The sequence below is a fragment of the Somniosus microcephalus genome, chromosome 5 (assembly GCF_052327205.1).
Source record: "Somniosus microcephalus isolate GS21.2 chromosome 5, FLI_Smic_1.0, whole genome shotgun sequence".
Classification (NCBI taxonomy): Eukaryota; Metazoa; Chordata; class Chondrichthyes; order Squaliformes; family Somniosidae; genus Somniosus; species Somniosus microcephalus.
Genome location: NC_140991.1, coordinates 1629130 through 1646965, shown reverse-complemented (window position 1 = coordinate 1646965; position 17836 = coordinate 1629130). Strand labels below are relative to the sequence as shown.

General features: G+C 47.1%; 1 protein-coding gene across 3 annotated transcripts in view; it reads right to left on the bottom strand.

The window, feature by feature from the left end:
- The window catches only part of mapk15 (mitogen-activated protein kinase 15), a 111663-nt gene that overhangs the window by 16741 nt on the left and 77086 nt on the right, over nucleotides 1–17836 (bottom strand). For all 3 annotated transcript variants that reach the window (XM_085987217.1, XM_085987218.1, XM_085987220.1), the window contains 3 exons: nucleotides 17050–17302; nucleotides 9844–9992; nucleotides 9040–9210 (listed from right to left, as the gene is read on the bottom strand). In XM_085987217.1, coding sequence (XP_085843343.1) covers nucleotides 9040–9210; nucleotides 9844–9992; nucleotides 17050–17302 — 573 coding nt within the window. The remainder of the gene's footprint in view (nucleotides 1–9039; nucleotides 9211–9843; nucleotides 9993–17049; nucleotides 17303–17836) is intronic.

Below are 17836 nucleotides of genomic sequence, written 5' to 3'. Positions count from 1 at the left end.
ACCAGTCACTGAAGGAGAGCATGCAGGTGCAACAGGCGATTAAGAAGGCAAATGGTATGTTGGCCTTCATATCAAGGGGGTTCGAGTATAGGAATAGGGATACCTTACTACAGCTGTACAAGGTGCTGGTGAGACCGCATCTGGAGTATTGTGTACAGTTTTGGTCGCCCCATCTGCGGAAGGATGTTCTTGCCATGGAAAGAGTGCAGCGGCGATTCACCAGGCTGATACCTGGAATGGCGGGAATGACCTACGAGGAGAGATTGAATAGTTTGGGCTTGTACTCACTGGAGTTTAGAAGATTGAGAGGGGATCTCATCGAAACATATAAAATTATGGCAGGCCTGGACAGGCTGAATTCAGAGAGAATGTTTCCAATGGCAGGGGAGCACAGAACCAGGGGCCACAGTCTAAAAATAGCAGGCAAATCATTTAAAACAGAGATGAGGAAGAATTTCTTCACTCAAAGAGTGGTGAGCCTGTGGAATTCCCTGCCACAGAGGGCTGTGAAGGCTAATTCAATAAATATTTTCAAGAGAGAATTGGATATATTTCTGAAGGCTAAGGGGATTAAGGGTTACGGAGAAAAGGCGGGGACGGGGTACTGAACTGGTAAGATCAGCTAAGATCTCAGACGAAGATCAGCCATGATCTCATTGAATGGCGGAGCAGGCTCGAAGGGCCGAATGGCCTACTCCTGTTCCTATCTCTATGTTTCTATGTTTCTAAACCACAACGTACACGTGGCCCAACACCCCACCCTCGATGAGGAATGTCTTTACGACCACGTCCACATCCAAAGGCAAAGAATATCGATCTTTGCTAAAGCCCTGAAGGACGTCGCTTTTAACCGGGTCCATACCCAGACTCCAAGAGGACCCCCCCCCCCGGCCACCAGAGATCAGCGGGGTACATATCAGGAACACTACAAGGACCACCAACACACCAACCGAGACCAGAGAGGATCCCCATGCAAAACAACAAATACAGACTTAGACCCATCCTCTTTCAGAGCATTCACAGTCAAACCACAAACAACACTGTCAGATCACAGTCAAATTACTATGTTCCTCAAAAAGACAGAAACAAACAACATAGAAACACAACCCAGTAAACTGTACAACACCAAAAAATCGTACAGATGGGCCAAAAACGACACGGAAAAATACCAGAAAACAATTAGCAATGCATCAACTCAAGCTCTCTTAGACACCTTTCTGGATAACATATACACTCACAATAAAGAAGGCGTAAACCGGGCAGTTAGTAAACTAAACAATATTTTTGATAATTTGGCAACAAATGCAAACTTGAAAGCTCGCAAGAACAAACCCAAAACAAAAAACTATGAAAAATGGTTTGACCATGATTGCCATAACATGAGGAAAAAACTTAGAAAAATATCAAACCAAAAACACAGACATCCAGAAAACGAGGAATTACGCCTTACTTATTGTCAGACACTAACACAATACAGAAACACACTCAGAACCAAAAAAGAGCAATTTATTAAGAATACACTCAGCTCCATGGAGGAATCCATTGATTCCAATTGTTTCTGGGACAACTTGAAAACACTACACAAAAAACAACACGACGATTTGTCCATTCAAAATGGGGACACATGGGTAAACCACTTTGAAAAATTATACCAGAAAAACACACTAAGACCAGAGCAACACCAAATACGCAAAAAACTGGAAAAGCTAGAAATGGCCATAAAAGATAACCAAAACCCGCTAGACGCCATAATAACAGAAAAAGAACTTCTTGAAAAACTCAAGGACCTGCGACCAGGAAAAGCCTGCGGGACAGACGGCATACTAAACGAGATGATTAGACACACAGACGACAAAATGAAACTGGCTATCCTAAAACTCTTCAACTTGGTTCTGAGTGTCGGTTATTTCCCTGATATCTGGAACAAAGGACTCATAACGCCCATATACAAAAGTGGGGACAAAATCGACCCAAACAACTATCGAGGCATCTGTGTAAACAGTAACCTGGGGAAGGTATTCTGTAGCATCATAAACAAAAGACTTATAAACTTCCTTGAGGAGCACAATGTCTTGAGTAAAAGCCAAATTGGATTCTTGCCAAACTATAGAACATCCGATCATATCTTCACCCTACAGACCCGAATTGACAAACACGTTCACCATAACAAAAGCAAAATCTACGCATGCTTCGTAGATTTCCAGAAGGCTTTCGACTCCATCTGGCATGACGGTTTATTCCTGAAACTTATCGAAAGCGGGGTAGGAGGGAAAACATATGATGTAATTAAATCAATGTATACAAACAATAAATGTGCAGTTAAAATTGGAGACAAACAAACAAAATACTTCCCACAGGGGCGGGGGGTGACGCAGGGCTCGCCAATCTCACCGACACTCTTTAATATTTACATAAATGGATTGGCAAAACTACTTGAACAATCTACAGCACCCGGCCTCACCCAAATGAATCCAAGGTTAAATTCCTCCTCTATGCAGACGACCTGGTTCTGCTGTCACCAACTAAGGAGGGTCTACAGCAGAACCTGGACCTGCTGGAGTCGTACTGCCAGACTTGGGCCCTGACAATAAATCCCCAAAAATCCAAAGTCCTTGTGTTCCAGCAAAGATCCAAACACCAGGGACCCAAAATAAATTTCACAGTAGGAACAACCAAAATTGAACAAACCACTAACTACACATACTTGGGCTTAAAAATCAGTTCTACGGGAAACTTCAAACTGGCTGTGAATGAACTGAAAGAGAAAGCAAGAAGGGCTTTCTATGCCATCAAAAAATCAATCCAAATAGAAATCCCAATTAGCATTTGGCTCAAAATTTTCAAATCAGTAATTGAACCAATTGCACTCTATGGCAGTGAGGTATGGGGACCGCTAACTCAACAAGAATTTGCAAAATGGGACAAACACCCAATTGAGATCCTACATGCAGAATTCTGTAAAAGTATCCTCCGGACTCAAAGGAAAACAGTAAACAATGCATGCAGGGCGGAACTAGGCCAATATCCATTAATAATCACTATCCAAGAAAGAGCCACCAAATTTTGGAATCACCTACAAATGAGCAACCCCCAATGCTATCACTACGACGCCCTGAAATGCCAAGAGCTGACCATAAAGAAGAATACCCTCAGTCAACTAGTCCTGGGACTCAGTGAAGTAACTACCAACAATACTAACAATAACCAGTCCCAGGACAGTGACAGGGTAACACAAAGAATTCGACCCAACACAATCGTCGCTAAGCAAAAGGAAAAATATCTGACATATTGGGCAGAAACAACAAAAACCCAAAGCAAACTCAATTGCTACTTGGCCCTAAGCAGACAATACAACATAGCTGATTACCTGACCATGGTAAAGGATAACAAACTGAGAAGAACCTTGACAAGGTACAGACTTAGCGAACATAGCCTAGCGATCGAAAAAGGCAGACACAGGCAGACCAGGCTGCCAAGAGAAGACAGGATATGCTCTCACTGCAGTCAGGGAGTAGTGGAGACAGAGATGCACTTCCTCACAGCCTGTGGAAAATATCAGGACATCAGGGAGAATTTCTACCAAAAATTCTCACAAATATGCCCTGAATTCAGAAATCTGAATGACAACCAAAAACTCCCATTCCTACTGGGAGAGGAGAGAAGCTGTGTAACACTGGCGGCACACTATGTTACAGCTTGCCATGAACAGAGGGACAACCAGTAAACTAAGAAAAGAATATATATAAACAATGCGAATGTATATTTATACACTCAGGGATGTACCTGTTTATACTCTGTATGAATAGAACTGCGTTTATGTGCTCAACCATAAATGTATTTTGATGCTTTGGCAACATAAGATGTAACTTATCATGCCAATAAAGCGATTTGAATTGAATTGAATTGAATTGAAGGGGGGGGGGTAGGGGGAGGAGGGAGAGGGGGAGGAGGGAGAGGGGGAGGAGGGGGAGGGGGGAGGGAGGGGGAGGGAGGGGGGGGAGGGAGGGGGAGGGGGGGGGAGGAGGGGGGGAGGGGGGGTGGAGGAGGGGGGAGGGGGGGTGGAGGGAGGGGGGGAATCCCCGAGCCCCGCCCCCCGATGTCCCGACCCCCGCCCTCCCGAGGCCCGATCTCCCGAGCCCCGCCCCCCGATCTCCCGAGGCCCAATCTCTGATCTCCCGAGCCCCGCCCCCACCCCCGATCTCCCAAGGCTCGCCCCCCCCACCCGATCTCCTGAGGCCCGATCTCCCGAGCCCCGCCCCCCCCGAGCCCCGATCTGCCGAACCCCAATCTCCCGAGCCCTGCCCCCCCGCGCCGGCTTCTAGAGCAGAGAGAGAAACGCCGCCGCGCAACCTACCGCGTGAGGCCCGGCCGGACTCAAGTCACGCGCGCTGACTCCTGCCCCACCCGCCTTTACTAAGATGGCGGCGGTGGCGACGCTCGGCTCAGGCCCGCCCCCTCCAGCCTTCACAAAGATGGCGGCGATCGCGAGCCGCTTGTTGAGCGCGACGGGAGGTGCCTAGCTTAGGCGTGGCTGGGCAACAGAGGCCCAGGCTTACAGGCCTGGAAAAACGGGGAAAGGTAGGAAAATTCTACATGTTAGAGAAAAGATTTACAAATTAATTAACTTTTTTAAGAAACAATTTGTGCTTTAAAAGCAACTTTTTTTTTGCTGGAAATGTAGATTTGAAAAGAAACACGCAGAAAGTGGGAAAAGGAAAAGAACAGTTTGGAATCAAGATGGCGGCCACTCATCATTCTGAACCGAGGTAAGGCCCGCCCACAAACGCACCGATTGGTCAACCGTCAAGTCATTGAACTGTAGGATTGGTCAATCATCACGTCACTCAACTGTAGGATGGCCCGCCCCCACTCGATGCAAATGAGCGGATAATGAGCGGAATTTGGTACGTTTTTTGGATACCGTCGGCACAATTTTTGTCTGAGCAAAAAGTAAATACACCTACAAGAGTCCCCTAATGATGAGCTTTCTTTTGATATAACATATGTGTAGGTATGCTCTATAACTTTTGATTGTCTCTCTCTCTGTCCGGCTATACAGAGAGACATATCCTTTTATATCTATAGATTAAGGGCATGAGGATAACCAGGGAAAGAGTAGGGCCCATTAGGGACCAAAGTGGCAATCTGTGTGTAGAGCCGGAAGATGTACAGGGTGAGGTTTTAAATGAATATTTTGCATCTGTGTTCACTATGGAGAAGGACAACGTAGGCACAGAAATCAGGCAGGGGGATTGTGATATACTTGAACAAATTAGTATTGAGAGGGAGGATGGTACTAGCGGTTTTAGCGGGCTTAAAAGTAGATACATCCCCAGGCCCAGACGAGATGTATCCCAGGCTGCTGTGTGAGGCAAGGGAGGAGATTGCAGGGGCTCTGACACAAATTTTCAGATCCTCTCTGGCCACAGGGGAGGAGCCAGAGGACTGGAGGACAGCTAACGTAGTACCATTATTCAAGAAGGGTAGTAGGGATAAACCAGGGAATTACAGGCCAGTGAGCCTAACATCAGTGGTAGGGAAATTATTGGAAAAAATTCTGAGGGACAGAATTAGTCTCCACTTGGAGAGGGAAGGATTAATCAAGGATAGTCAGCATGGCTTTGTCAGGGGGAGATCATGTCTAACCAATTTGACTGAATTTTTCGAGGGGGTGACTAGATGTGTGGATGAGGGTAGTGCAGTTGATGTGGTCGACATGGACTTCAGTAAGGCTTTTGACAAAGTCCCGCATGGGAGACTGGTCAAGAAGGTAAGAGCCCATGGGATCCAGGGCAATTAGGCACATTGGATCCAAAATTGGCTTAGTGCCATGGAGGCAGAGGATGATGGTCGAAGGTTGTATTTGTGACTGGAAGCCTGTGTCCAGTGGTGTACCGCAGGGATCGCTGCTGGGTCCTTTGCTGTTTATAGTGTACATTAATGATTTAGATATGAATGTAGGAGGTATGATCAGTAAGTTCGCAGATGATACGAAAATTGGTGGAGTGGTAAATAGCGAGGAGGGAAGCCTCAGGCTACAGGACGATATAGATGGGTTGGTCAGATGGGCAGAACAGTGGCAAATATAATTTAATCCTGAAAAGTGTGAGGTGATGCATTTTGGGAGGACTAACAAGGCAAGGGAATACACAATGAATGGTAGGACCCTAGGAAGGACAGAGGATCAGAGGGACCTTGGTGTGCATGTACATAGATTCCTGAAGGCAGCAGGACAGGTAGATAAGGTGGTTAAAAAGGCATATGGGATACTTGCCTTCATTAGCCGAGGCATAGAATATAAGAGCAGGGAGGTTATGATGGAGCTGTACAAAACGCTGGTTAGGCCACAGCTGGAATAGTGTGTGCAGTTCTGGTCGCCACACTATAGGAAGGATGTGATTGCATTGGATGGGGTGCAGAGGAGATTCACTAGGATGTTACCTGGGCTGGAACACTTCAGCTATGAAGAGAGACTGGACAGGCTGGGGTTGTTTTGCTTAGAGCAGAGAAGGCTGAGGGGGGACCTGATTGAGGTGTACAAAATTATGAGGGGCATAGATAGGGTAGATAGAAAGGAACTTTTCCCCTTAGTAGAGGGGTCAATAACCAGGGGGCATAGTTTCAAGGTAAGGGGCAGGAGGTTTGGAGGGGATTTGAGGAAAAACTTTTTCACCCAGAGGGTGGTTGGAATCTGGAACTCACTGCCTGAAAGGGTGGTAGAGGCAGGAACCCTCAACATTCAAGAAGCATTTAGATGAGCACTTGAAACGCCATAGCATACAAGGCTACGGACCAAGTGCTGGAAAATGGGATTAAAATAGATAGGGCTTGATGGCCGGCGTGGACATGATGGGCCGAAGGGCCTCTTTCGTTGCTCTATAATTCTATGACTATGACTCTATGGCTCATGTTGGCCTTCATTGCAAGGGGGTTGGAGTATAAGAGTAAGGAAGTCTTGCTACAACTGTATAGGGCCTTGGTGAGACCACACCTGGAGTACTGGGCACAGTTTTGGTCTCCTTATCTAAGGAAGGATATACTTGCCTTAGAGGTGGTGCAACGAAGGTTCACTAGATTGATTCCTGGGATGAGCGGGCTGTCCTATGAGGAGAGATTGTGTAGAATGGGCCAATACTCTCTGGAGTTTAGAAGAATGAGGGGTGATCTCATCGAAACATACAAGATTCTGCAGGGGATGGACAGGGTAGATGCTGAGAGGTTGTTTCCCCGGCTGGAGTGTCTAGAACTAGGGGGCATAGTCTCAGGATAAGGGGTCGGCCATTTTAGACTGAGATGAGGAGGAATTTCTTCACTCAGAGGGTTGTGAATCTTTGGAATTCTCTGCCCCAGAGGGCTGTGGATGCTGAGTCTGAGTATATTCAAGACTGAGATCGATCGATTTTTGGACTCTAGGGGAATCAAGGGATATGGAGATCGGGTGGGAAAGTGGAGTTAAATAGAAACATAGAAGATAGGAGCAGGAGTAGGCCATTCGGCCCCTCGAGCCTGCTCCGCCATTTAATGAGATCATGGCTAATCATCCAAATTCAGTACCCGGTCCCTGCTTTCTCCTCATATCCCTTGATCCCTTTAGCCTTAAGAAATATATCCAACTCCTTCTTGAATATATTTAATGAATTGGGCTCAACTGCCTTCTGTGGTAGAGAATTCCACAGGTTCACCACTCTCTGGGTGAAGAAATTCCTCCTCATCTCTGTCCTAAGTGGTTTACTCCTTATCCTTAGACTGTGACCCCTGGTTCTGGGCTCCCCGCCATCGGGAACATCCTTCCCGCATCTAGTCTGTCTAGTCCTGTTGAATTTTATAAGTTGCAATGAGATCCCCTCTCATTCTTCTAAACTCCAGCGAATATAAGCCTAATCGACCCAATCTCTCTTCATACGTCATTCCTGCCATCCCAGGCATCAGTCTGGTGAATCTTCGCTGCACTCCCACCATGGCAAGAACATCCTTCCTCAGATAAGGCGACCAAAACTGCACACAATACTCAAGGTGTGGTCTCACAAAGGCCCTGTACAACTGCAGCAAGACATCCTTGTTCCTGTACTCAAATCCTCTCGCTATGAAGGCCAACATACCATTTGCCTTCTTAACCGCCTGCTGCACCTGCATGCTTACCTTCAGCGACTGGTGCACAAGGACACCCAGGTCTCGTTGCACTTCCCCTTTTCCCAATCTATTGCCGTTCAGATAATAATCTGCCTTCCTGTTTTTGCCACCAAAGTGGATAACCTCGCATTTATCCACATTATACTGCATCTGCCATGTTTCTGCCCAATCACCCAACCTGTCCAAATCATACTGGAGTTTCTCGGCATCCTCCTCACAGCACACACGCCCACCCAGCTTTGTGTCGTCTGCAAACTTGGAGATATTAGATCTAGTTCCCTCGTCCAGATCATTAGTATATATTGTGAATAGCTGGGGTCCTAGCACCGATCCCTGCGGTACCCCACTAGTCACTGCCTGCAACTCGGAAAAAGACCTGTTTATTCCAACTCTTTGTTTCCTGTCTGCCAACCAGTTCTCTATCCAAGTCAGTACCTTGCCCCCAATCCCATGTGCTTTAACCCTTAGGATGGAAAGTCTCCAAAGCTGTTCTCTGAATGCAGTTAAAAGACAGGGGTCAAAGATTGATCGATATCCTTTGGCCACAGTTAGAGTGTGTTGGGCCCTATTATAAAAAGGACATTAAATCCACGGAGAGCGGAGAGTGTAGATTCACCAGGAAGATGCCAGGGCAGGGCTATGGGGAGAGTGGGGCAGTGGGATTAGTTTGGGATTGATACAGGGCTATGGGGAGAGTGGGACAGTGGCATTAGTTTGGGATTGATACAGGGCTATGGGGAGAGTGGGACAGTGGGATTAGTTTGTGATTGATACAGGACCATGGGGAGAGAGCGGGGCAGTGGGATTAGTTTGGGGATTGATACAGGGCTTTGGGGAGAGAGCGGGGCAGTGGGATTAGTTTGGGATTGATGCAGGTCTGCTACGGCACTGCTGTCCTGTGATACTCACCATTGGCATGCAGGAGATGGCCATTCCCATTCCCATTCCTTGATGCCCAGTTTCTTTCCTGGTCAGGATGTTGTTGACGGATGCCCGGTGGTGGTGGGATGCGGGGCGGGCCCGGCCAACAGGAGCTGACTTGGTGCCGTGTGACTCTGGGTTTGGGAGGCCCTGTAGACCCTGGCATGGTGGAAAAAGAATACAGTGTAGGTGCCTGAACTCCAACTCTGCTAATTATACCAAAAAAAGAGTGCATTGTGGGCACAAGGGGAAGGGGAGCAGAGGCAGACGGGGGGGGGGGGGGGGAAGAGGGAGCAGAGGCGGGGGGGCCAGGGGAGCAGAGGCGGGGGGGCCGGGGGAGCAGAGGCGGGGGGGCCGGGGGAGCAGAGGCGGGGGGGCCGGGGGAGCAGAGGCGGGGGGGCCGGGGGAGCGGGGGGAGCAGAGGCGGGGGGCGCAGAGGCTGGGGGCGGGGGGCGGGGGGGCGAGGGGAGCAGAGGCGGGGGGCGGGGGGGAGCAGAGGCGGGGGGCGCAGAGGCTGGGGGCGGGGGGCCGGGGGAGCAGAGGCGGGGGGGCCGGGGGAGCAGATGCGGGGGGGCCGGGGGAGCAGAGGCGGGGGGGCCGGGGGAGCAGAGGCGGGGGGCGCAGAGGCTGGGGGCGGGGGGCGGGGGGAGCAGAGGCGGGGGGGCGAGGGGAGCAGAGGCGGGGGGGAGCAGAGGCAAGGGGGCGAGGGGAGCAGAGGCAGGGGGGGAACAGAGGCGGGGGGCGAGGGGGGCAGCGGCGGGGGGCGAGGGGGGAGCAGAGGCGGGGACTCACGGTTGTGGAGTGCTGGGCCTCAGCAGGCTGCTGCTGTGTACTGCAGTGATCCTGTGGTCCGTGAGCTTCAGCCGCTGGGTTTGCTGGGAATACCCGGTAGTGATGGGACACAGCGGGAGTGAGGGTCTGTCTCCTCCCGACCACATCATCTGTAGAGAGAGCAAAATAGTGAGAGGGGGAGAGACACAGACCAAGAGAGAGGGGGAGACGGGGAGAGAGCGAGACGGGGAGAGCGCGAGACGGGGAGAGAGCGAGACGGGCAGAGAGCGAGACGGGGAGAGGGAAACAGACAGTTTGCCCCTTTCAATTTATCATAATTTTTCAGTTCTCCCCTGTACTTTCTATATTCAGCTTGGTTCTCAACTGTATTATGAACCTGACATTTATCATAAGCCTCCTTTTTGTCTCATATTAATCTCTATATTTTTAGTCAACCAGGGAGCTCTAGCTTTGGATGCCCTTCCTTTCCCCCTCATAAGAACATAAGAAATAAGGGCAGGAGTCGGCCCTTCGGCCCCTCGAGCCTGCTCCGCCATTCAATAAGATCCTGGCTGATCATCGACCTCAACTCCACTTTCCCGCCCGATCCCCATATCCCTGGATTCCCCATGAGTCCAAAAATCTATCAATCTCAGCCTTGAATATACTCAGCGACTCAGCATCCACAGCCGTCTGGGGCAGAGAATTCCAAAGATTCACCACCCTCCGAGTGAAGAAACATAGAAAAATAGGAGCAGGAGTCGGCCATTCGGTCCTTTGAGCCTGCTCCGCCATTCAATATGATCATGGCTGATCCTCTATCTCAATACCATATTCCCGCTCTCTCCCCATACCCCTCAATGTCCCTTGTGTCTAGAAATCTATCTATCTCCTTCTTAAATATATTCAGTGACTTGGCCTCCACAGCCTTCTGTGGTAGAGAATTCCACAGGTTCACCACCCTCTGAGTGACGATATTTCTCCTCATCTCAGTCCTAAATGTCCTACCCCATATCCTGAGACTGTGACCCCTCGTTCTAGATCCCCCAGCCAGGGGAAACATCCTCCCTGCATCCAGTCTGTCTAGCCCTGTCAGAATTTTATATGTTTCAATGAGATCCTCTCATTTTTCTAAACTCTAGTGAATATAGGCCTAGTCGACCCAATCTCTCCTCATACGACAGCCCTGCCATCCCAGGAATCAGTCTGGTGAACCTTCGCTGCACTCCCTCTATGGCAAGTATATCCTTTCTTAGGTAAGGAGGCCAAAGCTGTACACAGTACTCCAGGTATGGTCTCACCAAGGCCCTGTATAACTGTAGTTAGACATCCTTGCTCCTGTACTCAAATCTTTTTACAATGAAGGCCAACATACCATTTGCCTTCCTAACTGCTTGCTGCACCTGCATGTTTGCTTTCAGTGACTGGTGTACAAGGACACCCAGGTCCCTTTGTACATCAACATTTCCCAATCTATCACCATTTAAATAACTTGGAAATATTACATTTGGTTCCCTCATCCAAATCATTGATATATATTGTGAATAGCTGGGGCCCAAGCACTGATCCCTGCGGTACCCCACTAGTCACCATCTGCCACCCCTAAAAAGACCCATTTATTCCTACACTCTGTTTCCTGTCTGTTAACCAATTTTCAATCCAAGTCAGTATATTACCCCAGTCCCGTGTGCTTTAATTTTGCACACTAACCTCTTATGTGGGACTTTATCAAAGGCCTTCTGAAAATCCAAATACACCACATCCACTGGTTCTCCCTTATCTATTTGACCAGTTACATCCTCAAAAAACTCCAGTAGGTTTGTCAAACATGATTTCCCTTTCATAAATCCATGCTGACTTTGTCTAATCCCGTTAATATTTTCTAAGTGTCCTGTTATCACATCCTTTATAATAGACTCTAGCATTTTCCCTACTACTGATGTTAGGCTAACCGGTCTGTAGTTCCCTGTTTTCTCTCTCCCTCCTTTTTTAAATAGTGGGGTTACATTTGCCACCCTCCAATCTGCAGGAACTGTTCCATAATCTATAGAATTTTGGAAGATGACAACCAATGCATCCACTGTTTCCATGGCTACCTCTTTTAGTACTCTGGGATGCAGATTACCAGGCCCTGGGGATTTATCGGCTTTCAGTCCCATTAATTTCTCCAGCACTATTTTTTTACTACTGTAATACTAATTTCCTTTAATTCCTCCTTCTCACTAGACCCTTGGTTCCCTAGCATTTCTGGGAAGTTATTTGTGTCCTCTTCCGTGAAGACAGAACCAAAGTATTTGTTTAATTGCTCAGCCATTTCCTTGTTCCCCATTATAAATTCTCCTGTTTCTGACTGTAAGGGACCTACATTTGCTTCACTAATCTTTCTTTTTGCATACTAGTAGAAGCTTTTATAGTCTGCTTTTATGTTCCTTGCAAGTTTACTCTCATACTCTATTTTCGCCTCTTAATCAATCTCTTGGTCCTTTTTTGCTGAACTCTAAACTGTTCCCAATCCTCAGGCTTGCTACTTTTTCTGGCAACTTTATATGACGCCTCTTTGGATCTAATACTATCCTTAATTTCTTTTGTTAGCCATGGTTGGGCTGCTTTTTCTTTTGTGTTTTTACGCCAGAAAGGAATGTACAGGAAACTTTGTGCTATCCGGCACCCACGGGACCGAGCTGCTGCCGTTGCCTCAAAACTGCCGTACTCTCCAGAGTTAATGTTGAGAGATACGGAGATTCTTATCTCCGTATTTGACAACAAACACTGTTGCTTAGCAACAGCTTCTAAACACTCGGGTGTGGCCCTAAAGCTCTGTAGCTGAAGCTGTTGCTATAGCTACAGACCTTGCACAGCTTGACTGTTCAAACAAAGCAAAAAAAACAAACAAAAAGAATAAAAAACGGCTGCTGATTTTTGCTGGTGGCTCCAGATTGCCGGATAGCTCACCTCCGGATAGCACAAAGTTTCCTGTATAACTGTTGCAATTCATGCATTCGTTCCTTAAATGTTAGCCATTGCCTATCCACCGTCGTGCCTTTTAATGAAGCTCCCCAATCTATCACAGCCAATTCACTGCTAATATCATCGTAGTTTCCTTTGTTTAGATTTAGGACCCTAGTTTCGGAGTGGACTTCTTCACTTTCCATCTTAATGAAGAATTCTATCACGTTATGGTCCCATTTCTGACTGTAAGGGACCTACATTTGTCTTCACTAATCTAAGAAATTCCTCCGCATCTCAGTCTTAAATGGCCTACCCCTTATCCTTCCACTTGTAAGGCTGGCTGTTGTTCAGCAGGATGTATTCATCACCTTTGTTCACTGTGATCTGAGGGATTTCAAACAATGAACATAGAGGTTCACCTTGTGGTGGTGGGATTGGTGCTCATTGACATTCAGTCTCATAAGAACATTAGAATTAGGAGCAGGAGTCGGCCATACGGCCCCTCGAGCCTGCTCCACCATTCAATAAGATCACGGCTGATCATCGACCTCAACTCCACTTTCCCGCCCGATCCCCATATCGCTCGATTCCCCCAGAGTCCAAAAATCTATCGATCTCAGCCTTGAATATACTCAACGACTGAGCCTCCACAGCCCTCTGGGGCAGAGAATTCCAAAGATTCACAGCCCTCTGAGTGAAGAAATTCCTCATCTCGATCTGAAATGGCCCGACCCCTTATCCTGAGACTATGCCCCCTAGTTCTAGACACTCCAGCCAGGGGAAACAGCCTCTCAGCATTTACCCTGTCAATCCCCCTCAGAATCTTGTATGTTTCAATGAGATCACCTCTCATTCTTCTAAACTCCAGAGAGTATCGGCCCATTCTACACAATCTCTCCTCATAGGACAGCCCTCTCATCCCAGGAACCAATCTAGTGAACCTTTGTTGCATCGCCTCCAAGGCAAGTATATCCTTCCTTAGATAAGGAGACCAAAACTGTGCCCAGTACTCCAGGTGTGGCCTCACCAAGGCCCTGTACAATTGTAGCAAGACTTCCTCACTCTTATACTCCAACCCCCTTGCAATAAAGGCCAACATGCCATTTGCCTTCCTTATTGCTTGCTGTACCTGCACGCTAGCTTTCTGTGTTTCTTGCACAAGGACACCCAAATCTCTCTGAACACCAACATTTGAAAGTTTCTCACCATTTAAAAAATATTCAGTTTCTCTATTCTTCCTACCAAAGTGAATAACCTCACATTTCCCTACATTATACTCCATCTGCCACCTTACTGCCCACTCACTCAGTCTACCTATAGCCCTTTGCAGACTGTGTGTGTTCTCCTCACAGCTTACTGTCCCACCTAGCTTTGTATCATCAGCAAACTTGGATATATTACACTCGGTCCCTTCATCTAGGTCATTAATATAGATTGTAAATAGATGAGGCCACAACACTGATCCTTGCGGCACCCCACTAGTTACAGCCTGCCAACCTGAAAAAGACCCGTTTATCCCGACTCTCTGTTTTCTGTCTGTTAACCAATCCTCTATCCATGCTACTATATTACCTCTAACCCTGTGAGCCCTAATCTTGTGTAATAACCTGTTATGTGGCACCTTATCAAATGCCTTTTGGAAATCCAAATATACTATATCCACTGGTTCCCCTTTATCTACCCTGCTAGTTACATCCTCAAAAGACTAATAAATTTGTCAAACACGATTTCCCTTTCCTAAGTGCTCTGATACCACTTCCTTAACAATGGATTCCCGACGACTGATGTCAGGCTAACTGGCCTGTAGTTCCCTGTTTTTTTCTCTCCCTCCTTTCTTGAATAGCGGGGTTACATTTGCAACTTTCTAATCCAGTGGGACCATTCTAGAATCTAGGGAATTTTGGAAGATCAAAACCAATGCATCCACTATCTCTTCAGCCACCTCTTTTAGAACCCTAGGATGTAGGCCATCAGGTCCGAGGGATTTGTCAGCTTTTAGTCCCATTAGTTTCTCTAGTACTTTTTCTCTACTTATATTCACAGAAACCCCACAGTGCAGATAGAGGCCATTTCAGCCCATCGAGCCTGCACCGACACATATCCCACCCGATCCCCGTAACCCCTACACCAACACATATCCCACCCTATCCCCGTAACCCCACGTATTTAATCCCCCTAACACTAAGGGTCAATTTGACATAGCCAATTAACCTAACTCGCACATATTAATTACATTAAGTTCCTCACTCTAATTAGACCCTTGGTTCACCATCATTTTTGGTATTTTTTTGTGTCTTCTACTGTGAAGACAGATACAAAATATTTGTTTAACGTTTCAGCCATTTCCTTATTCCCCATAATAATTTCTCCTGTCTCAGCCTCTAAGGGACCAACGTTTGCTTTTGCTACTCTTTTCCTTTTTACATACTTGTAGAAGCTCTTACAATCTGCTTTTATATTTCTTGCTAATTTTCTCTTCTATTTTTTTCCCCTTTTTATCAATTTTTTGGTCAACCTTTGCTGGTTTCTGAAACTCTCCCAATCCTCAGGCTTATAATTATTCTTTGCAACATTATAAGTTTCTTCTTTCAATCTAATGCTATCCTTAACTTCTTTAGTTAGCCACGGTTGGATCACTTTTCCCGTGTAGTTTTTGTTTCTCGATGGAATGTATTTTTGTTGAGAATTAGGAAATATTTCTTTAAATGCTAGCCACTGCTTATCTACCACCATACCTTTTAATCTATTTTTCCAATCTACCTTAACCAACTCGCCCCTCATACCCCTGTAATTGCCTTTATTTAAGTTTAAGACTATAGTTTTGGACTTGGGCAAGTCACTCTCAAAATTAACATGAAATTCTATCATATTATGATCACTCTGCCCCATTGGATCCTTTACTAGGAGATTGCTAATTAACCCTGTTTCATCACACAGTACAAGGTCTAAAATAGCCTGTTCCCTGGTTGGTTCCATATCCTAATCCAAATTGTACACTCTCGGGAGCCGCAAGCCTACATTTCGTTGTACTGCACTTGTGCACTAACAATGACAATAAAAGTTGATTTGATTTGATTTGATTTGATTGATTTGATTTGATATTGTTCTAGGAAGCTGTCTCGAATATATTCCATGAACTTGTCCTCCAGACTACCTTTGCCAATTTGATTTGTCCAGTCTATATGAAGATTAAAGTCACCCAAGATTATTGCATTACCTTTGTTGCATGCTCCTACTATTTCTTGATTAATATTCTGTCCAATGGTACAGCTACTGTTAGGGGGCCTTTATACTGTTCCTACCAGTGTTTTCTGCCCTTTGTTATTCCTTATCTCCACCCATACTGATTCTACTTCCTGATCTTCCGAGCCGAGATCCTTTCTTCCTACTGTCCTTATGTCATCCTTTATTATCAGGGCTACTCCCCCTCCTTTTCCATTCTGCCTGTGTTTTCGAAACGTCAAGTACCCTGGAACATTTAGTTCCCAACCTTGGCCACCTTGCAACCATGTCTCTATAATGGCTATTAGATCAAACCCATCTATCTCTATCTGAATGCATGAAGCATTTGTAACAAGATAGACAAATAAAGTGCCTTTAATTTAAATGTTTTACCATGATTCCCTGCTTTGACCTTATTCTCTGCTGCACTGTTACCGTTAAACTCTCTGTCCCTTCCTGTCACACTCTGCTTATTTTTACCCAAATCGCTACACTGCTCTATTGCCCTGACCTTTCTCTTTAGATTTCTGAATTTCCCCTCACCTGACCCCTCCCCCCTTTTTTTTAATTTTTTTTTTTTAAGTTTAAAGCCCTATCTATAGCCCTAGTTATTCGATTTCGCCAGGACATTGGTCCCAGCCCGGTTTAAGTGTAGCCCGTCCCGACGGAACAGCTCCCTCTTTCCCCAGTACTGGTGCCAGTGCCCCATGAATTGAAACCCCTTTTTCCCACACCACTCTTTGAGCCACGCATTTAACTCTCTGATCTGCTTGACTCTCTGCCAATTTGCGCATGCCCCACTTCATTCCCCAGAACTACATCCAACACTGCTTTCTTCCTCGTTGGGATGGAAACATACTGATTAAGAATGCTCTCTTGCACACATTTCAGGAATTCCTCTCGCTCTTTGCGCTGTCCCTCTCCCAGTTACTATCCCAGTCTATATTAGAATAATTGAAGTGTAAGTGAACAGGAGAAGGTCACGGCAGGTTTTAAACTGAGGCCGTTAAGAGTAAGAGCTGAGGCCTGGAGCAAGCCTTGGCAGCTGGTACTCACTCTGGGAGGCTCCGTATGTTAACATGCTGTGAGTTATTGGGTTGTACGAGGTGAGATTAGCAGTGGGAGGGCTGAGCACCCTCTCCCTGTGTGCAACAGGCTGAATGGCTCCCTCTGTGGAGAGTGCAGTCGGGGTCTTGGGACTGGCTGCTGTCGGATCTTTCAGCTCAGGGTCTGACGACTGTTTCACCGGGTCTGGTCCCTTCAGCAAACGCCTCTGGTGACGAACATTCATCTTCCTCTCCAGAATCATCTGAATGAGAGCGCAAAAAAAAATCATTATCATCCATACAACGCCCCCCGCCCAACACCCACCGCCCAACCCCCCCCCCGCCCCCACCGCCCAACACCCACCTCCCCACTGGCCCCACCGTGCAGCGCCCCCACTGGTCCCACCGTGCAGCGCCCCCACTGGCCCCACCGTGCAGCCCCCACTGGCCCCACAGTGCAGCGCCCCCACTGGCCCCACTGTGCAGCACCCCCACTGCCAAGAAGGAGTTATTCCTGTGGAGGCAGAGGGCATGGCTGAGGCACTACATTAATAATTTGCATCTGTTTTCACTACAGAAGAGGATGCTGCCAATGTAGCAGTAAAGAGAGAGGAAGTAACGATATTGGATAGGATAAAAATAAATAATGAGGAGGTACTTAAAAGGTTGGCAGCGCTCAAAGTAGGAAAGTCACCTGGTCCGAATGGGATGCATCCATGGTTGCTGAGGGAAGGGTGGAAATTGCGGAGGCTCTGGCCACAAAGTACCACCTACAGTAATATACTGTTAGCAAAATT